Genomic DNA, 27,892 nt, shown 5'->3' on the forward strand with positions numbered 1-27,892 from the left:
GGTAGCTCTCCCTATTGTAGCTAAAATCGGGTTTTGAGTTATGTTACTTTTACACTTAACATCCTCTTTCTGACGTATCATTGATAGCACAGACAATATACTCTGGACAAAAATTTTTAACTTTAAATATGGTTGACTGGTATCTATCACTGTGTGAAGTTTAAATTTAATTCTTTCACTATTTTTCAAATGATTTCTCTCTGGACAGGCAATAATAAGTAATTTAAAGGGAGATTATTAAAAAAAAATCATGTAGGGTTATGATTCTTTCACACTGACTTTCCTCTCGCTTGTCTCTACAACTGATAGAAGATTCAATGAGATATCAAAAATTAATTAGAATTTATACTCCGGACAAACATTATCATATCATCAAGGGAGAAAATAAAAAAAATTAAGCAAGGTTTAATTCAATCTCCCATGCAGTGATCTCCCCTTACAGGAGTAGATCTCTGCCATCACAACATTTTCATCAAGATTTTTGACGATATGATCTTTTTCTTTAGAATCCAGAAGACCATCATCACATGATTTGTGTGAAGGCAGTGGTTACTGGCCGTAGCTTAACTGGTACCAGGAGTTTTGGTTTAATCATGATTCTTTGACACTGCACTTTCACTAAATAACCTCTCTTACTGTTTGAAGTTACTCTCTGGACACGTGTATATCAGAAGGACGGACAGATGAACAAGGAAGCCACTATATGCTCTCCCTTCTGGGAGCAAAAAAGTCTTGTATGAAACAACAAAGGAAATTTAATTCTTTATACATGTACTTCACAACACATTTATTAATGTAAAGTGCAAATATTTAAAGCGTCCTTCAGCTGTTCTAAAGGATAAATATGTTATTTTTACATAAATCATTTCATTTAACTGTCAAATCAAAAGAATAAAATTGGAAAATGAATTTTGTTGACAATAAAATACATACACAATAAGGAAACCCCTTGATACCTCCACTATCTATATTAGTAAAGCTGACAATTTGTTCCCCTAATTTTAGAACTGAATGTCACTGTTAGTTTATACAATCTTAAGTTTAGTTTGACTGTATTGGAAGCTATAAGCTTATTGAAACATTCTTGAATCAGTTCCTGGAACCAACCAGTACTAAGCAATGAGTGTAAAGTTTCTTGCTTATGGAAACAATGGCTTGCCCCTGTTGGGGTTTGAACCCTTGCAGTCAGCAATCCTTAGATTACCAGTCTGTTTTGTTAACCACTCTGTGTTATAAATAGCTCTTAGTATGCTGTTTTGAAGCCTTAACAGTGATAATATATGATGCACTTTCCCAAGACAAAATACCTGAAATATTAAAATTTAAACAGCATAGAATTGATTTTCCAACAGAAAATAGAAGCTAAAGGCCACTTAAATAATTTAGTAAAACGCTTTGAACAATAACTTTACACAATAAAATCTGCTAATTAAGAAATTAAAAGCTGAACACAATAACAAGTACATGCATACATTTGTAAATCAATATTGGTTGCTTGCTTGTCCCTTAAAATCTTAGACGATGCAATATTCGCTGGTGATGATACAAAAACAAAACATGCTTTTCATCGTTATTGCAATATTTTGTAAATATATTTCATTTTTCATCTCCAATTGATTGAAAAACCCGTAATATTAAAAATTCCTGACAAAAATGTACCAGTTCCATTCATTTGGGTTGCCATGACAACCCTCAGAAGACTCAAACCTAAAATCCTTGGTAGTGCTCGAGGTGCATACTCATTTAAAACCAACAGTGGAGGTATTTAGTGTAAAGAGATAGAGTCATTGCAGTTACATGTGTTGAATAATTACCACAGAGATTCTATAATATTCCTTCCACATTTCAATGATCTATGCTACCTTCAATTCATGCAAACTTTTATTCAAATCACAAAGAGTTTTGCTCTTTGGTTCAATTTTCAAGCCTCTAATAACATCATTTTTACACAATTCATACTTTTTCAGACAAAAATATGCCTTGGCCCTCCTATAAATACATTTAACGTTATTGGGATCAATACCTAAAACCTTTGAACAGTTAGCTACTACAAAATCAAAACTTTCTTCTTTCAGTTGACAAGCTGCCATGTTAGAGTAACACTGAGCTCTCAACGTGTCATAATCGCCAGAAATCGTTTCCGGTAATTTATCCCTGGGAAGCATGGAAATCAGCAATTTCAGTGCACTACAAAACCTTCTAAATGCATATTCATTCTTTCCATTCTTGAACAGCTCAACACCCTTTTCTTTATAGTATTTAGCCCTTTCGAATTTATCTTCATTTGTTAATTGGTAGGCTGGAATACAGTTTTCAAACCGACAAAGTGTTACTGTAAGCTTCAAAATCCTGTCTTCTTTACCCTCCGTCACAGCAATTCTTTCTTTCTGCCCTACTTTAAGAGAGAGGAGTATATCCTCTATTTTGTCACTTAATAAAGATTCACTTTCACCAATACAAAATTCAAATTCCTTTCCAACAGGATATTCAATCTGGGTCGGGTTATCAGTGTCGAGAATTATTTTACACCTAGCGCCATCTTGTGGCCTAATATGGAAGGTGCTGTATGGCTGATCTTGGAAACTACTCAGTGAAACACTGTCTTGTTCTGAGGAATCTTGGATACTTGGACAAGATGACATGCTGGTGAGAACCTGAAAGTAGAAATATTTAATAGAATACTTATCTAATAGAATACTTATTTAATAGAATACTTATTTTATGATCTTAAATGGTTATTTTCTCCTAGCCAAGAGGGCCATGATGGCCCTGAAACCGCTCACCTGTATATAGGCCCCTGGACCAAAGGCCAATTTTAAACCAGGGGCTTTTATTTGAACTAACTTGGTAAACACCCATTAGAAGATGTTTCATGATAAATATCTAAGCTCTAGCTCTTAGGGTTTTTTACAAGTTTTTTAAAGCTTTTACTATACACATATAAGGAAAAACGATTACACCCCCCCCCCCTCCTAGGGGCCAATTTTGACCCCAGGGCTGTTATTTGAACAAACTTGGTAGACACTCACTAGAAGATATTTCATGCTTAGTATCTAAACTCTAGCTAATTGGGTTTTTTGTATGAAGATTTTTATAAGTTTTTATACTATACACATATAAGGAAAATCAATGACGGTGACAGACCCCCAGGGTTGGGCCAATTTTAACCCAAGGGCCTTTACTTACACAAACTTGGCAGACACCCATTAGAAGCTGTTCATGCTAAATATCTTCACTCTAGCTCTTTGGGGTTTTTAAAAGAAGATTTTTTAAACATTTTACTATATACATAAAGGGAAAAACATTGACCCCCTGGGGCCGGACCATTTTGACCCCAGGGATTTTATTTGAACAAACTTGGTAAACACCCACTAGAAGATGTTTCATGCTTAATATCTAAGCTCTAGCTATTTGGGTTTTTTAAAAGAAGACTTCTTAATTTTATACTATATACAAATAAGGAAAATCAATGACCCCCTGGGGCGGGGCCAATTTTTTCACCCCAGGGCTTTTATTTGAACAAACTTGGTAGACACACACTAGAGGATGTTTCATGCTTAATATCTAAGCTCTAGCTATTTGGGGTTTTTTTTTAAAAGAAGACTTCTTAAATTTTTACTACATGTATATACAAATAAGGAAACTCAATGACCACGTAGGGGGTGCAATTTTGACCCTAGGGCATTTATTTGAACAAACTTGGTACACACTGACTGGATGCCAAATATTTAAGCTCTAGCTCTTTCAGTTTTCTAAAAGAAGCTATCTTAAGTTTTTTCTTTCGGTTGCCATGGCAACCAGAGTTCAGCCTGGAAGTAAATTCTTTGAACATTTTTTAAAGTTGACTACCAAAGAAACATTCCTGTGAGGTTTGGATGAAATTGGCTAAACGGTTTATGAGGAGATGTCGTTTAAAGTAAATGTTTACAGGCAGACAACGGGCAGACGGACACCAGACGAAAAGCGATTGCAAAAGCTCACCATGTCACTTTGTGACAGGTGAGCTAAAAATACAAAGCAAAATTATCATTTAACTGACAGTTACATTTTAAAAAGTTCTAAAATTAACTTAAAGGCCCATTATGCCTCAGACAACAAATTTCTCAAAAAGTTTTTCGTTTGGTATCTTATTACAGTTTCCAGAAAAATACTCATTTGCCACATAAATTGACCATCTTCTTTGCTCTGCTGGCAATGGGTAAAATCATAGTGAACGAGTATTTGCTTTTGAATTCAAACCGGCCATGCCTCCAGTCATGCCCTTAAGGATTAATTTGGTGATAATTTACCGCCATGCAATTTCCACAGATGTGAATTTTGAGCCAAAAGTAGTTAACTGTATGGCAGCTAAGTATTATATAGTCCAATTAATTGTACTACACAATGCCATATTGTGCTATTTTGTGTACGGGCAATATCTCCTCTCTACAAACAAACATATCTCAGAATCTAGCTTTGGCACACCAATATATTTTGACTATTTAATTAGAAAGTGGCTAGCCATATGGGCTGGTACTGCCACCCAAAAGTTCTAGTCACATACGTCTACACATGGTTGAAACTAGCCATACAGCATTTTTTTTCAACTATAAATAAATGCAATGATGAAGTCAATAACTAGCATGCCTTATTACATTTTCACAAAGAATGAACATACATGAACATGTATATTTTTCTAAAAAAATTTATAGATGATCTTCCCCCATTTATACTATGACAATATATCAGATATATCTATCACAAATAAATTCACCTTTACTTAAAGAGTGTTCATGAGTCAATGTAAATTCTGTGTTACTTTACAAGTTAAAAATACTTTGTCATAATCTAACTACCACTGGAAATTGACCCAAAGTCTGTGATGGACCTGATATTATTCTTATGCAATCATTAAAAACAGGTGCACTGCATCTTTTAATGGTGAACAAACAACCAGCTTGAAATTTTCAATGCCCACTAAAAGTTTTTGAGATGAAATATTTATTACAAATGTATTGTTCATATAGAAATGATTTAATACTGTTTCAGGTTTTTTTCTCTGTATATTCACAAGGACTATAATAATTAAAGTCTGTGATTTCAGAAGAAGAAAAAAACTTCTGATCATCAAACACTAAAAATTAATATCTTACTGTAATTGATAAAGTTTTTCATGATATTCAATAAAATCTTCTTTCCTTCAAAACACAAGTTTGCATATTCATGCTATTTACGGCTATTTACTTTAAAAATTCAACAGTGCCTACAGGCTGGTCGTATGTGACTCAGCTAGAACTTTTGGCTAGCAATACAGGTTCGCACAGCTAGCCACTGCAGTAGGCACAGATAATGTTTAAATATAATAAATATCTTAAACAAACTAAATATTTCCAAAAATCATAATAGAAAATTTGCATTCATCTGATTTTTAACACAAAGAATAATAGTGGTATAATATTGTTTATAACTTGGAAAATTGGGTCGAAACGTCTTAGTAGTGAAACGTTCAACTGGCGGAAAAGTAGTGGGACGAAACATCTTGCATTTCTTTCGACTATTTTGAAGAAGAAGTACTAAAAGATTGGATGTACTGAAGAAGCACTAAGAAATATAGACGTGTCAACTTAAGGTTTACATGTAGACAGATATAAATTTCAGTATACTTACGTATTTTTATTAGTTAATTAAATATGTCTTAACATGTACCATTTGACACCTGCGCGGGTTCATGACGTCATTCAGTGCTTGACTGGTGTACAATAATTTTCTAATCTGGTGTAATTGACAGCAAATACGTGATGTCTCGTCATTTCGTTTACTTCCGGTAACTCCAATGTGTTGGCAAATAATAAATAAATGTAAGTTTTTACTTGCCAGGACAATTTAGAATCAATACTGATCACTGTATTCTGGTTTTTGTCATGTTTTTATGTGTTATGAGTCATATCATATTTCATTCCTTACTTTCCCCTTATATAACGAGCTTATTTGAGGTCAACTGGTGTCACTTTTTTGACAATTTTTTGTCCAGAACGGAAATATTTTTGAAGAGGTCCACAAAGCACTGCTACAAGCCGAATATCTTAGCTCTGGGCGTTGTGGTTTCACTCAATAAGACTTGCAAGTTTTCTCAAGTAATAAAGTCTGTCAAATAAAGTGACCCCTGTGGTAGGGCATATTCTGATTTGAGGAAGCCAAAACCTTGGTTCAACACACCCTCTCAATATTAGTTGCATTTTTCTACTAATGAATTTAATTTCTTTCTGTCTGTTCAAAAGATACAGAGCCATCGCTAAAAATGACATTCATACATAGTAATAAGACAATGTAACCATAACTGACATCAGTGGAATGATAGTCTGAATACTATGGCATTAGGAATTAATGAAGATGGTCAAACCTGCGCTCTGCACATCGTCTCATTATGGTTAACATTTCTGCCAAGTTTCAATTGCCTGCTTGCCAAGTTTCAATTGCCTTCCTTCTGTTCAAAAGATATAGAACGGACATGAATGGCTTAACAGATCATATGTCATAAGTCAACAACTGAAAAGTATAAAAAGTTTTCAATTGATTTTCATTACTGAAATCATTTTTAGATACAGGAACCCCTTAGAAAATTCAGTAGACTCACAAAATCTCATAATTCAGGGCCGGCAAAATCAATTGTCCGAGTTGCCCGAGTCGTAAAATTGTAGGTCCGGGCAAGAAAAATTCTGCAGTTTACTTGTCCGTGGACAAGTAAATTTCGGCGGCTAAAAGAGGAATTCTGAAGAAAAAATCTAGTTCTTTTCTAATAGATCTAAATCAGAAGGAAAATCACACATTTAATACGATAACTAGTGTGTGAAGTGTGGTGTCATTCATGAGGGCATTCCGTGCATATTAGGGTGTTACTATTTTAAGTGTTTACATAAATAGCGACCAACCAGGCTTGGGGTTTTCCTTACGTCATGCAGTTACTGCATGCGCGCGGCAATTAACTAATTATTGAGGGTACATGTTTGTTTTGGTTTATGACTGCCGACTTAGCCTCTGCAATCAAATATTTTCGGTAGCAACGGGGTTCTGCCATAAAATTGAATTGGAAACTGTGGTCTTTTCAAGCGCATTTATTGTTTAGATAGCAGACACAGCATCAATCCCGCAACAATTATCTTTGAAATACTGCTGTGTTATTTATGAAAATTAAATACATTGTATAGCTTTTCCAGGTCATTCGGGAATATTTACGCTCATATCGGCAATTTGACTGCTTGAATTTATGTGGACAAAGTCATTTTATAATTTATTTCATGTAAAGATTTCTTGTGAAAATGCCTTTGTTTTTGAATGTCTAATACTGGTGTTAATGTATACATGTCAGTTTCATCGTCGCCGATGGTAATGATGTCAAAATTTTCACCATTCATCTGCTGCAACCAAGCGTATATACATATATGATATTACATTCTGTGGCAATCATAATTATATCGTTAAAAAAAGCCAGATGTCATCAATTTGACAAATCTAACTCAAGAGTACATATGATTTTTAACAGGATTAAATGAATATTATATAGATGAATAGAATAAGGAGTGAATAAATAAGAAATGGTACCAGAGTGCAAAAAAATGAAGACAATATTTTAGAGCAATTTGGGTGCAAGGAAAACTGAAAAAGTGCTGGCAAAAGACCAATGCTCCTTCCAGTAAAATATACACAATTTGTCCATCACTGTCGTTCTACTTTAATCTACTGCCGTTAACATTTTATAAATATATTATATTATAATCATAATATATTATATTATTAAACATATGGCATAGAATGTTTAAAGCTACACTAAATGAATTTCTTAAAAACAGAAATAGCGACATTTCATTAGTAAATTTGGTTTTATATCGACTCCAGATTTTATTATGGTGTCAAGGCAACCAAAATGAGTTTTATAAGCATAAACATCTGCGACCTCATTGTGGCGAAATCGGAATTTGCATGAGAAACTCCGCCTTCGGGTCATCCGTACATCAATATTAAATCAACAAACATGGTTTTAAGTAGCACTTCTAATATAACGGTATATTTACGCTTTGTAACGGTTGTTTTCATACAAATTTAATATTTTTCTGAGATGATTACTCTTTCCTGAACGCCATGGCAAGTGCACCGTGAAGCTAAAACGGTTAAAGTGTGTATGCACATGAAAATCACGTATTTGCTGTGTTCTGTATAGCAACTATAACACTGTGACGTAGCACATACATGAAATGATTATAGTCTTCATTTGCATGTTAAAATTCGTATACGAACTTTAGTGTTACCGTGGGGTTTTCCGTTTAAAATCGTAATTTATGAACAATATTTGATGAAATTTACAACGATACTGTTAAAAAGGTTAATAAAACAGTAGAATGCTTGGTTATTAGACCGACGGCAAAATATTTTTACATATTTATTTAATGTAACTTTAATAAAATTGAAAGAAAGTTCATAATCATATTGCTCTTCTTTATTGACATTTGCAGTAAATATTAAATATAAATACGGACAAGTGAACATTGAGTACGGACAAGTAAATTTCTTAGGTTACTTGTCCGTGGACAAGTACAATTTTCTGAGATTTTGCCGGCCCTGCTCATATGAACTGAAAATCCTACAAAAAATTCCAATTATGATTTTAGTATTTTTCAGTACAAATATAATTTCTAGCAAAATGTCTTTGTTTTCGGAAAGGAAAACACTGTAAAGGATCATTTGAAGTAACCAGTTAAACTTTGATTTCAGCGTAAGACTTTTCTAGCAGTCTAAGAATGTTTGCTAAGCTGAAGGAGAAGATACAGAAAGAGGGAGGTAATGTTAGTGAAGGGGAGAAAACTCTGGCACCTTTACCTGGCCATGCAAGCCCTCGTCGTGTCAGTCTTGCAACAAATGGTATAGTTTTTAATTTTCCCTTAATGAAATGATTTGAATTCAGACTAATTTCTAAGATTTTCTCATATCCTGATTTTCGTATTTTTGCATTATTACAATAAAACTTACAAGTTAACAAAATGATTTACAAAATGTCCAGGAAAGTGTCCACAGTCCATATATGAATTATTTAATAGCTGAAACTATTGTTAAATTCATTGTTTTATGCCCACACTTAAAAACTGGGAGCATACTGTAATGGGGTTGGTCCATACCTCACCTCTTCCTGGTTTGACCAATAACTAAAGAAAACTTTGGCCTACAATCCTTAGTGTTGGTGTGGAGGTTGGTATTGACAAGTAGATGACCTTTACTGGTTTTAAGGTCAAATGGCTTAGGTCACTATGACCTTGGTCACTGAAAATTCGTCCAACCAGTAACTAGAGAATGCTTTATCCATTTGGTCTAGAAGTTAGTCATGAGTCAGTAGTAGATTTTGAGATCAAAAGGTCAAAGTTCAAGGTTACCTTGACTTCAGTGTTCGAAATGAGCAGTAGTCTGATAGCCTCTCTCCTCGGGCTACCAACTTTTCACAGTAACAAGTGGGACCAGGCTACTGTATTTTCAGAGGCAATATAAACAACTGTTTTGAACAAATGAAACATACTGGTGAAATGTCTTTTGGGCTAGTGAATATTCAAATCTGGTAGTCCAACCAGCCTAGTGGATTCAAATTCGAATTTCTTACACTTTGACTAGCTACATGTAGCTCATGCCTGAAATTATGCACAGAGGGGCCAATCAGATAATCATACTCTAGTTAAGCTTTAAAGGCAGGGTATGATTTTTACAGTGCCAGTGTGACCTAAAACTCAAAACGAAAAGAAAAATAGTAATAAAATCTTTGATGATAAGAGATGATTTTTTCTGAACACACTAAATATTATAAGGAAAAGATTTTCATGCTCTGCTTTAATTATACAGGTAGTCCAGCTCAGAGCCCAATGACCAGAAATGATAGCTTTTCCTATTCCTCATCAACGGATGATTTGGTTTGTATTTTTATAAAGTTTACATTTATATGTTGTTAATAGCTTGCATAAGATAGATCTGTATATTTAAAGATGGTACATCATTCATGAATTTAATGTTCTTTTATTATAATGTACATAATGGTAGATAGGCCAGACTAACTCTACCACCTGAGATAAAAAAAAGAAGAAGATTGTCAACAAAGAAGTAGAACTGTCATTGATTCAGTGCAAAGCATATTGACGAAACATTGTATCCGATGACAAATGCATTATATAAGTTATAACCTTGTTATAATGCAGTGTTGACACCTTGGACCCCTCCATGAGCGTTATAACAGAGTTGCAGTGTATCAGCGATATACTCATATATCATTGACATTCAATACTCCTATTTTCTTATATAATTCCATTTCATACTTTAAATGATTTTAGTAAAATACATGTTCTGTTCATATAAATATGTTGTGTCCTATTTTTAAATGTCCTTTGCGTGATTTTTTTTCTGACCATTTATGTCATCACTGCTATGAAATGTGTCGATTTTTATGTTTTAGACTAAAGTTGATCTAAGCAGTAAAGAAGATGTGTTAGTAGCTCTTCAAAAGAGAACTGATCAGTGTAAAAAGCTGGAAGCTAGGAATTCAGGTAACTTAGAAGGCTTAGATACAGATGTAATTAACATTAGATTGTTTGCAAATAATGTTAAGTGAAAGGAAACTGTTGTAAAAGATGAGCAGTGATTTAATAATTTGAAGGGATTGTCCCTGTATATATTATGTTTTTAGCATTTTCTGATCCCATATCAGTAAAATATCTCTGAAAGTGTTTTGCTATAACCTTTGTTTTATTTTGTAGAGTATGTAAGTGCCATGAAAGACAATGCCAAAAAGATTGAAAAATTAGAGGCCTACATAGAGAAACAGCAAGATGGTATGTATAAGTTATTCATGTCTGCTTAAGTTACATACATAAATACCATACCATAACATACCATAATCCCACGTCATTACCATACTATTACCCTACCTTACCAATACCTTACCAATCAATGTCTCTTTATGTCTACATGGCTTATTTTCAGTGTTATTGGCAAAGTGTTATTGTCAGCTTCAAAGAACTGTCTTCAACATCTTCTTTACCATCTGTCACAACAACTCTGTCTTTCTGTTCTACTATAAGAGAGAGGAGTTTATCCTCTATTTTTGTGTCACCTCTACGGAGTAGTGGCGACATATAGGGATCACTTCTCCGTCGTCCGTCCGTCTGTCCGTCCGTCACAAAACTTGTCCGGACTACTCCTACTGGTGCAATTTCATCCAAACTTTACAGGAATGATCAGTACCAAGTCTAGTTGTGCATATTATCAGCATTTTCCGGTTCAATGATTTTTGTCAGAGTTATGGCCCTTTAATAATTTTTAATTTTAAAGTTTGTCCGGACTACTTTTCTTATACCACTAATGCAATTTCAATGAAACTTTATAGGATTGATCTGTAGCTCAAGTCCTTGCGCATATTGCAAGGGTTTTCTGGTTGAATGATTTTTGGCCGAGTTATGGCCCTTTGATAAAAAGGTGTTTTTTCCGGTGTGTTGCCAGATACACAAAAGCTTGTCCGGACTACTCCTCATAAACTACTGGTGCAATTTCATCCAAACTTTACAGGAATGATTAGTACCAAGTCTAGTTGTGCATATTTTGTCAGCATTTACCGGTTCAATGATTTTTGTCAGAGTTATGGACCTTTAATAATTTTTATATTTTAAGTTTGTCCGGACTATTTCTCTTATACCACTAAAGCAATTTCAATGAAACTTTACAGGATTGATCTGTAGCTCAAGTCCTTGCGCATATTGCACGGGTTTTCCAGTTGAATGATTTTTGGCAGAGTTATGGCCCTTTGATAAAAAGGTGTTTTTTTCTGTGTGTTGCCAGATATGCAAAAGCTTGTCCGGACTACTCCTCATAAACTACTGGTGCAATTTTATCCAAACTTTACACGAATGATCAGTACCAAGTCTAGATGTGCACTGTCCGTCTGTCACAAACTTTGTCCCAACATGAAATTGGCCATCATGAGGCGACACATGTGATTACTGATCGCTCTTGTGTTACCTAATAAAGAGTTACTGCAGTTTTGCAGTCAACCCTCGATATGTGAGTTTCATAATAAACAACAAGAAGGTGTTTCTTATTTTATTTCTAACATGCTGGCTAAAATGGAAAACAAATAAAATCATGTTGATCTGCTATCTGCAGTTTTGTTTATGATTTGTTATCTCATGAGACAAATTCTATTTCTCTAAATCATGGCATTTCCCTGATCTATCTATTAAATTGTGTAGTTTGATGTAGAATCATACATGATTGATTTTCCTTTTTTTTTTGTCTCCCACATGATAAAATTATGCAGACACTGTAAAAACCTCGTAATAACTTTGTTAGTTATTGATTTGGTTCACTTGTATTGATTATTTCACTGCAAAACATAATTTTTATATTCCGATAAGTCATATCTATTAGTAACTGTTGTACGTTTTAGTATTAGCTAAGAGGACACAAGAGTTGAATGAACAGTATCAGGCTAGTAGGATAAAGTTATCAGACACCTACAAGCAAGAGCTCGAACAAAAAGAAAAGGTATTTATTGTTTAAGCCCAGTGCATTTCATTATGGCCTTTCTTTAAGGTTTGTTGTATATAACATTAAACATTGTTCCATGACCAACTTTTGTGTCTGTTAAGCTTGGAAAGACTGAGGCATGAGTTGGATATTAGGTAGCATTGGTTCAACAGATGTAGATTACTGAATGCCTAAAATGATGATGAATTGGTGACAAACTGAATATAATTGATGATGAACTTATTTGAATTGATGATGAATTTAATAGAATAGATGATAAACCAATAAGAATTGATGATGACCTAAATAGAATTAATGATGAACTAACTATAATTGATGATAAATAAAATTGATGACAAATTTGATATAATTGATAATAAACATAATTGATGATGAACTGAATAGAATTGATAATGAACTAAATTTATGACAATGAACTTAATTTATGATAAGACGACTTACATGTAATAGAATTGATGAAGAACTTATGAGAATTGCAAGCAATGTCCAAATACTGTTATTATACTTTCAGGAGAAACAAGAATTAGAGTTGAAATTAAAGGAAACAGAGTCAATGACAAAACAGTATTATAAGAAAGAAGAAGAAAAAGAAGAAATGCAACAATTTACTACACAAGAAATGGGCAAACTTAAACACATGGTAAGTTTGTTATATAATAAGTTGGAAATTCTGAACCTGGTTTGGAACTTAGTATGATATGCAGAATATTTTTGACGTAATGGCTAAATCTAAACTGAACAAAAGTTGATTATTAATTAACCCTGAGTATGAGAATCCTCTTTGATTGAATGCAATAGAAAAAGCTTAAAACACAAAAAAAATAAAGTGCCTTTCTAGAACAGACTATAGAAAATTATAAATTTTAAGGGATTTTTCATAATGAATACTCTGGACATCCATGTGAAGTTATCGCCAGAGAGTTCCCCAGATGCTTTAACGCATTGTCCCCTCCGGCACCCATTCCATGGCGTATCACAAGTGTTGCCGCTAGCGTTTAAATAAAATCACTGGGAACTGCCTGTATGCCTAAATGTTTTTATCCAATGGAAATGTTGTCAATCGACTAAAAGGTATACCAGGAATGTAAGATAGGAATATATATTAAAAGACATGATACTCCCTGAAAAAAAATTACATGACATATTTATTTTGTATTTCAGCTTATATTAAAAGAAGAAGAATTAGCTAAATGTCAAAATGAGTTACAAGAGCTGCAGACGAATAACAAGGAATTAGTATCTTTAGAAGAGAAAGTGAAATCCCTGCAATCAGAAAAGTAAGACCATACATGTTCTTCTTTACTTTATGTCCCATGTTTTGCAAATGTATATAGTTTTATTTTCAATATATATCTCAAATATTCTGTCTAATATCGTAAAGAGTTAAATTGCAGGACTGCTTTATTGTTTGTTTTAACAAAAACCTGTTGTTATGTTAAACATAAAATATTCGCAAATTAAATATTGGAAGTTTGTATAAATACAGTTCATTCAGGATTTCTAAGACTTTGGGGAAAATGACAATAGTTTTAAAAATTAACTATTTTTCACAATAAAAGGTTGCTATGTGAACAAAAAAGATTTTTTTCACAATTTAATAGAGATGCAATAATAAAGTATGTTTTGTATTGCAGACGTAATTTAGAAGAAGAAATTGCTGGCCATGGAAAAATTGTGAGTGCTTTAACAAAAGAAAGAATTACACTGGAGGAATCTCTGAATGATGTCAAATCACAGTTATCAGAGGTATTGGCTATTTTTTAGTCATTTAATGTATGGATGAACATATACCTTAATTATGTTTTAGGTAGGACATATGCGATCATACTTTGTTGTGAACTTGTTATGTTTTAAAGAACCTCACTGAGGTAAAAACCCTAAAAATATATAATTTGAAATTCTTACATAGATCAAGTGAGGCCCTGAAAATAGTAAAAATTGCAAAGAATAATAAGGAAAATTTCTCAGAAATGATTTGAATATCAATTATTGTGTGATTCTAAGCCCTTATTGAGCAAAAAAGCATTGCAACGCTTTTCATTTTTGGGTCATTTTGTACAATAGGAATGATTATTCTGGAAAAAATGAGTGAGGGAATGATCTGAAAATTTGCACATAAGTTATTGGTCCAGACCTACATCAAATGGTACACAAATCTCGGGGAAATATTTCTTATTCCTTTATGTCAACAAACCTGAGTGGAGTCCCTTTAAGATAATTGTTTATCAGATTTAAATTTGCACTGTTGAGGCATGCAAGTTTTTAGTAATTTTTAAAGACTAAAAATATTTCTTGTATCTTTGAATGTCATGTTATAGAGCATTAAATGGCTTCTGTTACAAATTTGCCAAAAGAATATAGATTCTTAAACATAAAATAATTAGGAATTTGATTGAAGAAAAATTGAGCGTAAATTTCCAAGTCTACAAATAAGTAATTCAAAGTCTTCTTATAGGTCAGACACTTTTTGTTATTATTTGATGGTTATATTAATATTGCACTTATTATCCGCCGCCGATGGAATCAGGAGGGGGATATAGTTTTGGCGTTGTCTGTCCGTCCTTCCGTCCGTCCGTCCGAATTTCGTTTCCGGAGTTGTTCTCTGCAACTACTGGCTGGAATTCAACGAAACTTTATGGGAATCATCAATATCAAGAGGAGATGCGCATCTGACCGTCCGTTCGTCCGTCCGAATTTCGTTTCCGGAGTAGTTCTCTGCAACTACTGGCTGGAATTCAACGAAACTTTATGGGAATCATCAATATCAAGAGGAGATGCGCATATCGTCGGCTTGTTCCGGTCAGACACTTTAACTCAGAGTTATTGCCCTTGATTAGTTATGTAGTATGCATATAGAGTAAAAATCGTTTCCGCGCTACTTCTCTGCAACTACTGGCTGGAATTCAACGAAACTTTATGGGAATCATCAATACCAAGAGGAGATGCGCATATCATCGGCTTGTTCCGGGCAGACACTTTAACTCAGAGTTATGGCCCTTGATTAGTTATGCAGTATGCATATGGAGTAAAAATCGTTTCCGCGCTACTTCTCTGCAACTACTGGGAACCTTCAATACCAAGAGGAGATGCGCATGTCATCGGCTTGTTCGGGTCAGACACTTTAACTCAGAGTTATGGCCCTTGATTAGTTTTGCAATATGCATATGGAGTAAAAATCATTTCCGGAGTAGTTCTCTGCAACTACTGGCTGGAATTCAACGAAACTTTATGGGAATCATCAATATCAAGAGGAGATGCGCATATCGTCGGCTTGTTCCGGTCAGACACGTTAACTCAGAGTTATGGCCCTTGATTAGTCATGCAGTATCCATATAGAAAAATATTTGTTATCTCGCTACTTCTCTGCTACCACCGGCTGGAATTCAATGAAACTTTATGGGATACTAAGAGGAGATGTGCATATAGTCGCCTTGTTCCAGTCAGATACTTAGATTTATGGCCCTTGATTAGTTATGTAGTATGCATACATCTCATTGGCATTTCCAGATTTTACTATTTAACACAAAGTTATGGCTCTGTTATTTCCCTGAATATTTATCAAGTTCAAAGAATATTACTGTTTATGCCATGATTAATATATAAATAAAGCCTTATGTCTTCAGTTGTTGTGTTAATAATAACCAGTACTCGGCGGGGGATATAAATTCAACGAATTTGCTTGTTTATTGTAGAAATCATCAGCATACTCTAGTCTACAGAGCAAGTTTACAGAACTAGAGAGCGCCCATCAGACATTGATACACACTTCAGATCAACAAAAACACAAGGTATGCAAAGACAGGTTACTGCTACATCTTCATGCCAAAATGATTAATGTAGTATAAAATTCAACCTTAACTGTGCATATTGTTTCTTTTCACTGTATCTTGCCTTAAAGTTTTGAACAAAGCTAGTCTAAGATTTTTTTGCATATCAGACAGGATTATCTACTGTTAACCTCTATGTTTGAAAAACCTGTCTTGCACCCAGGTGTAAAACAAATCGCATGTATTAAATGACATCATTCCCATGCACCTTTTATGAATGACTTTTTAGGATGACATCATTTTGCCATTGTGAATGAATTTGTAAATCCATATGCTACTAGTAAGAAAAAAATGCTACATGAAAATATTAGTTTATGTTATTTCTTTCCAAAATATGTTATACATTTATTATGCAAGAAAAAGAATTAAACATGGTTTTCGTTACAGACAGGAAAATCTAGCTCTCGAATAACTGTTTTTGCAGAAACTCGGCAGAGCCTCGTTACCACCGTAAACAGTTACGCTCGAGCATCTTTTATACTCTCTTTATATAAGCTTAAAATCAATTTAGAATGGATCCAGTTTAGACAATAAATATTAATTTAGATACATTACTGTGAAAAGATGATAGGAATAAGAGTAATAAATCTAAAACATTTTTTTTTAGCTTAATCAACAAATTCAAGAACAAAAGGATGAAATAGAACAGCTAGCTGATAGGTTATCATTGTTACAACAGAGGGAACAAGACAACACACTATCTGGTGATGACAGGCTTGTAGCTATTGAGAAAGAGGTACATTTTTTGACAGTGACATTTTGATGAGTGTAGATAGATATGCACACACATTTTATTTTCTTTTATTTGAAAGGATATTATATCCTACTTATTTTATGCTATGACAACTGACCAATCTGTCTATGTTAAAATGTATATCTTTAATTGATTATTAAATATAATTTTTCAACTTTTAACAATAATGATCAACTTTTTTCAAGCTAAGATGCCATGTAACTTTGGTAAATACACAATTATATTGACTTTGTGTTGGATATTTTATGATTGATTGATTAATTAATTGAAATGTTTACAAGATTCTTTGTTGTTTTATAATAATTGATTGATTAATTGAAAGTTGTTATATGATTCCTCATTGTTTTACAGAGAGATGGATTGGAAAGGAAATTAACAGAGACTAGGGAGCAGCTTTCACAGATCAAATCATCATGGAGTGAAAAGATATCTCACTTGGAAGACCAGGTACTCATCATTTTCATTTTATTGCTAATTTTAAGATGGATGACAAAAATATCATTTAAATTGATATCAAAATGTAAAATAATTATAACCTTTACTTGGCACTCATTATACTTGGATGAGCATATTGCCACTTTATTAATGAATTATAGCACTTGATATTATTTAAACCAAAATGTTACTTGGTACAAAGACATGAAAGTTACAACTGACAGTGATATGCCCGTTTTCTTACTGTCAGGACATGAGGTTTTTTTCGAACACCCTGTTTTCCGACAGCTCTTGCTCTAAATAAGAATTACATATACATGTATAATTTTAAAATTAAATTGTCAAAGAGAAGCTGCTGCAGAAGTTAATGTATTAATTAGTGAGACATGTTTTCTCTTTACCTAGATATCTCTACCTGAATGGTACATGCAAGAGTGTGGTAATTTAAGAATAATTATTTATTATTATATTTTCATTTCTATATAGATATCACATCTGAATGGTAAGATTGTGGAGGACAGTGAGGAGTTGGCCGAGGCCAAACGGTATACAGAAACTGTACGAGAGAACATGCAGACAGAGGTACAATTGCTTGATGTCTTTATTTTGTTTTAATTGACTAACTGAAATATAATAGCATTCTGAAATAGTGACCAATCTATACTATATTTTGTCTTATTCAAATTCAATCGATCTTTGTTTTTGTCCAGGAAATAGTTTATGATAGAGTGTTCCATTCATTTCATATTGAAACTCAGTCATTAACGTAACTAATATTATTAGGCTAATAATAGTCATTAATATATAATGATGATAATCACTGATATTTTTATGATAAAGAGGATTTTAGAATAACAGGTTAATGCAGCTTTTTTGTGCATTAACATCTGGAAAAGCATGGAGACACTTTTAAAAGCTTGAGCTCGCCTGGGCAAGGGATTTATTAAGTCTGAGGGCAATCACTGCATTAAGCTGTTAAACAAAAAACTAGCTCTAAAGGTTTGTGGTCACAAGAATCTATCCATTAATGCATATTTTCTTCTCCATTCATGCTAAGCTGCATGCATGTTTTTTATGAATGCCTTTGATTGCATGAAAAACTTGCAAAGAATATAGTAAGGTGGTTCAGAATTATATGTTGTCATGCAAATATTTTGTTAAAACATGTACCTTGACAAAAAGTGAGTGTATAAAAAAATGTTTTGAAATGTAATTTGAATTTTTTAGATCGAAAATTTAAAGAAGAAACTGAAGGATGCAGAAAAAGAGGTACAACAACAAGTAGATCTGTTATCTAGAAAAGAAGCAAGATTTAAAAAGGAGGTTAGTTCAAATCAATAGCAGTGTTCAGTTTAGAAAAATGAGTTTTATTGTCTTGTAAAAGGTATAGAAAAGATTTAATAGCACAGAATAGCCTGTATGTGTAGGATTAAAACTTAATCATACATGAGATACTGTATAACGGGTTTTATTTTAAACATGTGTATTTTAGCTCGGTTGGGAAACAAGTTCTTTATTTTATCACCCAAGATTAGGGTTAGGTTATAGGTTAGTGTTGGGGGTTCTAACCAGTACTAGTGTTGTAAGAGGAAACATGGTCATGGTTTGAATAGGGCTCGAACCCATAATCCCTGGGTGTTGAGGCAGACACCTTAACCATTAGGCCACTGCTTCCCTTTTGTTCTGGGGGATATTCCTCCTCTGGATGTTTGTTTCAGTGTAATTCTGAAGAAAAAAGTTTATTTGTTGCCAAGGTGAAATGTATAAAAAATATGTTAGAACTTTAAAAACAGTTTTATAAGATATGGCCCAGTTTTTAGTTCAGATATGCAGTTATTTATGTACATATAAAACAAGCCTGATTGGTCAGTTATAAAGATGTAAATTGCATTTAAAAAAGGGAATTGATTCTTTGTTGGGTAAGTATTGAAAATTTATTTAGATGGCAAGTCGTATTTGTATCATTGAAATCATAAATTTGTACCAACATGTCTTTCTTTGAATCATGGTTTGTTATATTAAAGATGAATGAGCTTATTTTCTATTACCAGGAAGGGAAAGTATTGTATACTAGTCTAATAAAATCATATTGTTATTGAAGAGATTAGAACTGGAGACAGAAGTGTCGAAGATGAAGTTAGAGAAGGTTGATTTAGACACCCATCTGCGGGCCAAGTTAACGTCAGTGGAATCAGAACTGATGGGACTGGAGTTGAGTAAAGCTCAGGAGAAGTCGCAACTTCAAGACACGGTTGTAAGTTCAAAACTCACCTAATTCTGAAGTATATACAATGCTTTATGTATTTTGAAGATTATTTGTTTAAGCTTGCTTGTGAAAAAAGTATGCAGTGACTATTTTAAGAACAACACCATGTATTAAGTTTACTAGAATTGAAAAAAAAACATCAGAACGAAACGGTAGTGCATATGTTTTGGCGTGATGTCATTTGCGTTATGCAGATGTGCTAAATGTTAGCGTTACACATTTGGCGCACCTATTGAAACATTATTCTTTTTCACTTTAAACAGTCTTTATTTTAGGTATGTGATTAATAGAATATTATATCAATTTTGTGTAAGTTCATTACTGAATTTCTTTAACGGAGACTTGCATAAAATATATCTTTATTCAGCTTGTTCAATAAATTCTTTATTGAACTTACTACACTCCTTCAATATCTTCTATATATGAGTAACAATATAATTTAATAATAGTTTTTGTCTAATTTGGATACTACTTGTACATTGAGATTTTATCACTAATATAGCTAAATTACATATTGTATATGTAAAGGTTGTTACATGATGAAAAATGTGCTATTTCTAAGTACTGTCCATAATATTTTGCATTCTTATTTAGTTTAAAATGTTTTTGCTAATAAAATAAACAAAATGACAAAAATAAATTGTGAATATTTTTTTTCATCAGCACAAACAGGAGCAGGCTATAGCTGATCTTGAACACAAACTTGGCAATTCAGAAGAACAAGTCAAATCTCTGGAAGAAAATTTATCAAAACTTCAGGTATTCTTGTTTTAGAAATATTAATGTAAAAAATGTTGTTTTTATTCTTTTCATGCATGTACTAACTATACTAGTGGAATTGCAAATGTTAGCCCTGTTTCTATTTGAACAACTGTTTTGTAAGATACTTGTTTGGATTACCAAGGTAATAACAGTTGTTTATTTAAATAAGCATCTGAATCTTTTCACGAAACAAAGGCAGACCAAAATCTGCCAGGACATCTGTGCCATCTAATCATGATCTTCACTGTTCACTATTCAGTATTTTTAAATTTTCCCCAAAAATGATGAATGTTTTCATCCAGATTGAAAGATATTATAGGTGGTAAGGTTTAAATAAAGAGAAACATGTCAATATATGATGGTGGTGGTGTTGGTAGTTTTCAGTCCAGATCATGGCAGTAAGCCACATTGAATTTACCAGAGCACAGTTCTGCCACAGCATAGTTTCTGGGCATGCTGTCATGCAGTTTACCAGTACTAGTTACCTTTACTTTTGTAAGGAATTTATAACTTCTGTACATACCAGAACAGAGGTACAGTACAAATGATAGTAGAAAGAATTTCATATTCAATCACGATGAAAGTGACCTGTACTGTACGGAAATCAAACCCAGGTTGCCTGATTCACAGTCCAACTCTCTACCTATTGAGCTAACCGATGGCTTTGTAATTGTATGATAAATGTTTGTTCTTATTTATAGGCTGAGATGAAAGGTCTACAAACAAAATGTAAGTCACTGGAGGAAGATGTAAAAGATAAAGAGAAGAAGTTGCATGAAGCAAAAACTCACGCCCAGTCTTTACAAGAGGAGGTAATTCTGACCCAGGAGAAGCTCGACAAAGCTGTACATAGCTCCAAATCTAAAATCTCAGAACTCCAGGAGAGCAATAAAGGTATTGTACAAGACTCTTTTCTTTACTCTGATACCAACACTTGAACTTGAGCAGTGATAAAGATGTGGTTCAAAATTATAAACCAACTGGCTAAAGCTCGCCAAGATACACTTTCTCGTTGACGGGATAAACCTTCTCCATTCTGACATCAACCATGTATTCCCTATTAGGTTCATAATTATACTGGATGCAGTGTCAGCTGATATTTCCTGTAGTGTGAGGATTCCAAAAACATCAGTCCTTTGATGCATTGAGGTTCAAAACAGAATGCAGAATTTTCCAAGAGTAATGTTCTATTTGATGTAGATCTAGACCAGTTTTACTTGTGTGAAAAATTTCAGATCATTTCCTCACTAAGTTTTTCCAGACTATATTTTCTAATTATGAAATATGATCCAAAATTGAAAAGCATTGCAACACTTTTCACTCAAATCGGGCTAAGAAATAAAAAAAAAAAAAAAAAAAAAAAAACAATTTTCCATCTATTTCTGAGTATATTTCTTATTTATTTCTGTTTTAAGTGCCTAGTTCATCTACATGAGAAATTACAATTTTATGTTTCTAGGCTTTTGGACCTCAGTGGAGTTCCATAAGTAAGCCCACATTGATGGTTATGTATTATTTTTTTAGATAAAGATGATTTTATGTTACGGAATGCGGAACTCTCGCAACAATTGACCACATTACAGCAGACATTACAAGACGAGAAACACACCCTAGAGGCGGAGCTTGAATCTCACAAAGAGAACGAGAAACAACTGCGTGATAAATGTCAAGAATTGGAAATAAAGGTTAGTACTTTTAAAAGTAGGATTCAATTTGAATTATTGTTTAGCTTGTCTGATTCAACAAAAAAGTTGAACTTTTATGATTTCTTCGTTGTCTTTGTCATGCAAAAACTTATTAAGCTGATTAAATACTTGCTTACCAAAGGTGCAGTTGTTTTACAAGGTTCATATTTCTGAAAGCTATATTTTTAGAGTTATTTCCCATTTAAAATTAGAATTGTCGTCAAAATTGGTTATTGATACTGGTTACACCTACCAGATGAGCCTTAACACGGCATGCATTGCTGTAATTTAAAATTAAAGATGAAAACAAACAAGTCATTTTGTTAAATTTTCAAGATTTTTTGTTGTAAAATGATGTCATTGCTGTGCCCCTTTTATGATTGAATTGCATTCTTAGGATGACATCATTTTACAGTTATGAATAAAGTTGTAAGTTCATACGCTACTATAAGAAAAAAGTGCGTAATGAGAATATCTGTTTTCGTAATTTCCTTTTTTGAAAATTATTGATATGTAATATGCAAGAAAAAGAATCAAACACTGGCTGACGGTACAGGCCTGAATATCTAGCTCTCGGGGAACTGTTTAGCAGAAACTCGGCAGAGCCTCGTAACCGCCATAAACAGTTACCCTCAAGCTAGATATTCCGGTCTGTACCGACAGCCAGTGTAAGATTCTTATATGTTTTAACAAGATTTATTATCAATGCCTTGATAAAGCTGTGGTACTAAGATACTATAGATTTGTTTGTATTTAAGCTATTATTGAAATCATTATATATATTATGTAAACAGATAGGGGAGTTGACAGATTTCCAGTCAGGTCATCTTGCCAGTAATGAACAGGTTATACAATTAGAAGATACAGTAACATCATTAGAGGAACAGCTAGCTGAGAAGAATAAGGTAACATTTTGGTTTAAACATATATATTTTAGCTCAATTGCGAAACAAGTAGTAAACGAGTAGGGCTCGAACCCATGATCTTTGGGTTGAGAGGCAGACACCTTAACCATTAGGCCACCGCTCCCCATTTTATATTTTGATAAACTTTTTACACTGATTATCAGAAAAAGTTTTATGTTAATTCATATGTTATGCGATTTACAGATGGAAGTATATGAATTTTAGCTTAAATTTTAACGGTAAGAGAAAAAAGTATGACTTTTTTGTCCTTCAAAATGTACCTTCAGTAAAAGCATCTGTTACCAGATGTCACCATTTAATGTATTGACATATAAAAATTAACATTCAAAATAGAAAGAAAAGTGAAACATCTTATATCTTACCCTACATGTTTCACTTTGATTTTGCTTTGATTTCATTGACTTTTAAGGATTAATTTCTTTTATTTCAGCTCTTGATCAATAATGTGGGATAAGATAGATTCATGTCTGGTTACATTTAAGATATCATTAATGACTTTATTTCAGGCATTAAAGAAACAGGAACAAAGGCTAAATGACTTGAAAAAGACATTACAACGAGAGCTTAAAGTTCAGTCTTTGCCTAATGACGAACCAATTGACCCTAAAGTGTCGGCATTGACTCCGCCTTTGCCTCGTAAAAATTCCCTTACACAAAAAACACATCATAGTGATCATTCCACTCGGACACGTAGGATTAGTTCTCATGACCGTAGTCCTGTTCCTACAGATCCCGTGATGGATACGGTTGATGGAATAAATAATTCTATAGGAACTCAAGATTTCTTTCTCGGTGACAATTCTCCACATAATCAACATAAATCTAGTTCAGAAAGGATATCCTTTGGTGTTCCGAATTCTCATGCAACAATATCAGTGACAGATACACGAGGCCCCGCTGGCCTCACAGGTGCCTTTGCTTCTCATGCACAGTTTAGAAATCGCGAGTTCGAGACTCGGCATCTAGAAAAAGACATCAATTTCCAGTATTTAAAACATGTTGTGATGAAATTCATGCTGAGTAGAGAACATGAGGTAAGTCCAATCTATAAATCTGTTCCTATGAATCAGTTGATTATGTACTGTTTATATAATCATTGTGTACATTTACCTTTAGTAGGAGTTGAGATGTTTTTTTGTGTCCCCCATTCTAATGCATCCGTCCACACTACTGAATAAGGGGCCATATTATTGTGAAGAGAACAATAATGTTCATTCCATAACAATAAAGGAAGGGGACAATGGCCCTCTATTAAACAAAAGTAAAATAACAATAGAAATGGCCCTTTATCCTAATTCGGTTGCATGTCCTTGTGTACATCTGTCCGTTCTCATGTTGTGCCACATGTACCTCTAAAAAAGCTTGAGCTAGAGTCAACAAACTTTACTGGAACGTGAATCCGCATGTTAAGTTGTGCACAGGGGTTCCACATACGGATTATTCTAGTTTTGTCAGAGTTATTGCCCTTGTCTCAGTAAAAAATTTACTATTTTCAACTTGTGTCGCATATAGCCCAAAATGTATTTTACTTGTAGTCATGAAACTTTACAGAAATATTGGTCAGCATGTGTAATTTTGCACCTGGAGGTTTGCGTGCAGATTTATTCAGTATTTGTAGAGTTATTGCGCTTGCCTTAGTGAAAATTTGCATTTTTCAACTACCGCCTCCGTGGTCGAGGGGTTAGAGTTGATGACTTTTAATCCAGTTACCTCTCTGGCGTGGGTTCGATCCCCGGGAGATGCTTTGGTAGTTTAGCGCGGAGGAAGGTAGTCTAGTACTGATGTATCTCTCCAGGAACGATGGTTAGGAAACTACCCGCCTATATGACTGAAATACTGTTGGGAAAAGGCGTAAAATGAAACAAACAAACATTTTTCAACTTGAATAAATATAAACCTATACAATCATGTATATAACCATGATCTGATAAGTTGTCAAATGTTTATAAATAAATAATCTCTTTATATTTCAGGCAATACAACTGATAAAGGCAGTATCTCTGCTCCTACGATTTACTCCTGAAGAACAAAAGTTAATACGAGACACTTTACAGTGGAAAATGTCATGGTTTGGTGGTTCTCAACCTCCAGCTGTGTTAAAAGGACAAACTAATAAAATTATACCTCCATCTTGGTGATATAACACAAATTTATGGATTAATGGTAATAAGAGTAATTGTGTCATAGTGTGTGTGTGCGTGGCCCTCATTTATTCATTCATAGGTGAAGATGAGTAGCTCTTTAAACACTTATATGCATGATTTTTAGCAGTCAATTAAGAGTTACCTCCCCCTTAAGCTCAAGAGATTGGATTCTGTTTTTTGGAATGACAATTAAATTGGCAGTCTGCTGTCAAGAGTGAACATGCAAGCTTGAGTCTGTCTGACTGGATGGGACTTGTTGTCATGGTTATAAATTTGTATTGGACTTACAAATACGTATATCATGTGAGAAGTGTACCTGTGTATGTGAAGTGTAATAAACATGGAAGTATCATGCCATCACTGTGTTCAATGGTGCTTTCATTTCTAGCTGATAGAAATACTGAAAATGCTTTGAAAGTATGAATAAATGGTGTAGCTAGGAACAGCTACAATAACTTCAGTGGCTGTTAAACATTTTACGAAAACTGTAGCTTATGTTATTTTCATTAGAATATGCATTTTAAAAATACGTCTGCTGGGTAGGCATTTACATGTATATCAAAATATAGCAGCCTTATATTGTGTAATTGTGCTTTGAGAAGAAATAGGCAATGGTTTATGTGACATGGTTTGGACATTTCCCATAGCCAATAGATGATCCTTATTGATTTTAGGTCAAAGGTCGAGGTCACAAAGGCACTGTTTGAAATCTTAAAATGTCAATACAAATGTATGCCATTGTGAAAAGTAATGGAGAAGCCAGGGTATGTGGGGTATGGGTGGAAAAGCCGGGGTAGGTGGGGGTGACATATGTGTCTTATGGACACTTCTTTAAGTGTTATCAATGATCTGATTAATAAAAAATGATTGATAGCATTTTTACCTTAATGATTCTGTAGGAATGCTATAAATTCTGCTATTTTATCATTGGTCACAACAACTTCAAGCTGTTTTTGGAGGTTTTATTTTTAGCCATTCATTTTTTTACCATATCTTTATTAATTGATGATTACATATGAAAGAATTGCATTACTTCATTAAAACCATCTTGTATCTTTTTGTTTCTAAGATTGTTCATAAATACTTTGGTATAAACCAAGAACTGTGTTAAGGAAAACAATATTGTGGATGACTCTAAAATGTCTTATTTGCTATGCATTTATAATGTCATTTATTATGTAATATTGGACAAATGTGTATTCATTTTGTTGTTTGGAAATTCATTATCATAACTAGGTCATTTGAGTAAATGTTTCTTAAAATACTTTGTTAAGCTTTAGGTAAATTAAAGTTGTAAAAAAAACTTTATTTTTAATAGCACAAAGTTGGGGGAAGAGTTAACAGTTGAAAATTTATCATCAAATGTTGTCATTGTAACAGACCTTTTACTTACTATTATTTTTGGAAATTAGAATCTTGTTGTGTATTATAAAACCATGAATTTTAATTAATTTGAAATAATGTTTCAGCAGAATGCCTCCACATTTGTGTTTTAATGAAAATTTAAAATTTGTTCTTTGTGTTGGGATAAGTGTTTTTTAGTGACTGTATACATAATAAATGATTTGATATAGCCAAAGTCACCAACTTTCCACTGAAATTACATTTAACTTGACAAAATATCTAGAAATTTCTTTTACTCCTTTCTTATTGGATTAGAAGTTTGGTGATGAAACAAGAAAAAAATTGTCATATCTTGCACTCAAATTTTCACCTGGATTATGAATATTTGTCAGTATGTATATTTTTATGCCCTGCCCCCATCTCTTTTAAGGGTGGGGTCATATAGATTTACTCTTATACCTCTGTCATGCTGTCTCACTGTCTGTCCCTTGACTGATAAATCAGTTGAATTGGCACATTTCTAGTTTGTTTTATATATTAAATAATATTGTCTTAATTTTTGTATTATTTTGAAGATTTATTTTACAAATCTAGATGCTTTAAATTCAGAAGATAAAAATGCACCTACATATCAGTGCTAGGGTACTAAATATATTGACTGTTGTTTTTTCAGTGAGAAATTGCTGTACTTAACATAATAGTGTAACTGCATATGTACATGTCAAATTGTTTTCTATTAGGCAACTCTATTAAGACTCTCAGACAGTTATATTACAGAATATACATGTTTGTTAACTTAAATTTCTGTGAAATTACTCTATTTTTCAACAAAGCACCCGTAATCAGTATATGTGTAAACTTTGTTCAACTGAGTTGGCATCTTCATTTTTAGCCTTTATTATGTGGTCAAAACTTTATTATAGGGAAAATTAAGATTTTAGTGCTTGATACTTAACATGTGTTATCAAATGTCAATGTTTTGGCCTTTTAATTTATCAGATTTAGTGCCAATGTTTATCAAAATATTATGTTGATAAAGTGCTATCACTTCTTTATTTGTTTACTTTACTGAACTGATTTATATTCCCCCCCCCCCCCCCCCCCCCCCTCCACTCCACACACACATTAATTTAAATAGAAAATGACCTGTGGGTAGGAATTTTGTAAGGTATCTGTAATGAGCGCATTTTTTTTTTGCACTGA

General features: G+C 33.4%; 2 protein-coding genes across 2 annotated transcripts; one reads left to right on the forward strand and one right to left on the reverse strand.

Moving 5' to 3' along the window:
- Nucleotides 1-750: 750 nt before the first annotated feature.
- LOC132759373 (peptidyl-prolyl cis-trans isomerase FKBP4-like) lies at nucleotides 751-5,768 on the reverse strand. The gene is made up of 2 exons (XM_060751138.1): nucleotides 5,647-5,768; nucleotides 751-2,654 (listed from the first exon to the last, which is right to left on the reverse strand). The coding sequence occupies exon 2, from the start codon at nucleotides 2,640-2,642 to the stop codon at nucleotides 1,854-1,856; it is 789 nt and encodes a 262-aa protein (XP_060607121.1). The 5' UTR covers nucleotides 2,643-2,654; nucleotides 5,647-5,768; the 3' UTR covers nucleotides 751-1,853.
- LOC132759372 (golgin subfamily A member 1-like) lies at nucleotides 5,716-27,782 on the forward strand. The gene is made up of 21 exons (XM_060751137.1): nucleotides 5,716-5,837; nucleotides 8,746-8,892; nucleotides 9,856-9,923; nucleotides 10,460-10,550; nucleotides 10,761-10,835; nucleotides 12,446-12,543; nucleotides 13,058-13,186; nucleotides 13,708-13,823; nucleotides 14,181-14,292; nucleotides 16,239-16,334; nucleotides 16,981-17,109; nucleotides 17,479-17,574; nucleotides 18,049-18,144; nucleotides 18,790-18,885; nucleotides 19,664-19,816; nucleotides 20,492-20,587; nucleotides 21,292-21,484; nucleotides 22,115-22,275; nucleotides 23,070-23,180; nucleotides 23,708-24,235; nucleotides 25,175-27,782. The coding sequence occupies exons 2-21, from the start codon at nucleotides 8,772-8,774 to the stop codon at nucleotides 25,337-25,339; spliced, it is 2,730 nt and encodes a 909-aa protein (XP_060607120.1). The 5' UTR covers nucleotides 5,716-5,837; nucleotides 8,746-8,771; the 3' UTR covers nucleotides 25,340-27,782.
- The last annotated feature ends 110 nt before the right edge of the window (nucleotides 27,783-27,892 follow it).

Source organism: Ruditapes philippinarum, unplaced genomic scaffold, assembly GCF_026571515.1.
Source record: "Ruditapes philippinarum isolate M1 unplaced genomic scaffold, ASM2657151v2 ctg374_1_1_1_1, whole genome shotgun sequence".
Classification (NCBI taxonomy): Eukaryota; Metazoa; Mollusca; class Bivalvia; order Venerida; family Veneridae; genus Ruditapes; species Ruditapes philippinarum.

Coding starts and splice junctions, on each gene's coding strand:
- LOC132759373 (XM_060751138.1), bottom strand. CDS start 2,642: ATGTCATCTTGTCCAAGTATCCAAGATTCCTCAGAACAAGACAGTGTT.
- LOC132759372 (XM_060751137.1), top strand. CDS start 8,772: ATGTTTGCTAAGCTGAAGGAGAAGATACAGAAAGAGGGAGGTAATGTT. Junction 16,335..16,980: donor CAGATCAACAAAAACACAAG/GTATGCAAAGAC, acceptor ATTTTTTTTTAG/CTTAATCAACAAATTCAAGA. Junction 22,276..23,069: donor GTCAAGAATTGGAAATAAAG/GTTAGTACTTTT, acceptor TTATGTAAACAG/ATAGGGGAGTTGACAGATTT.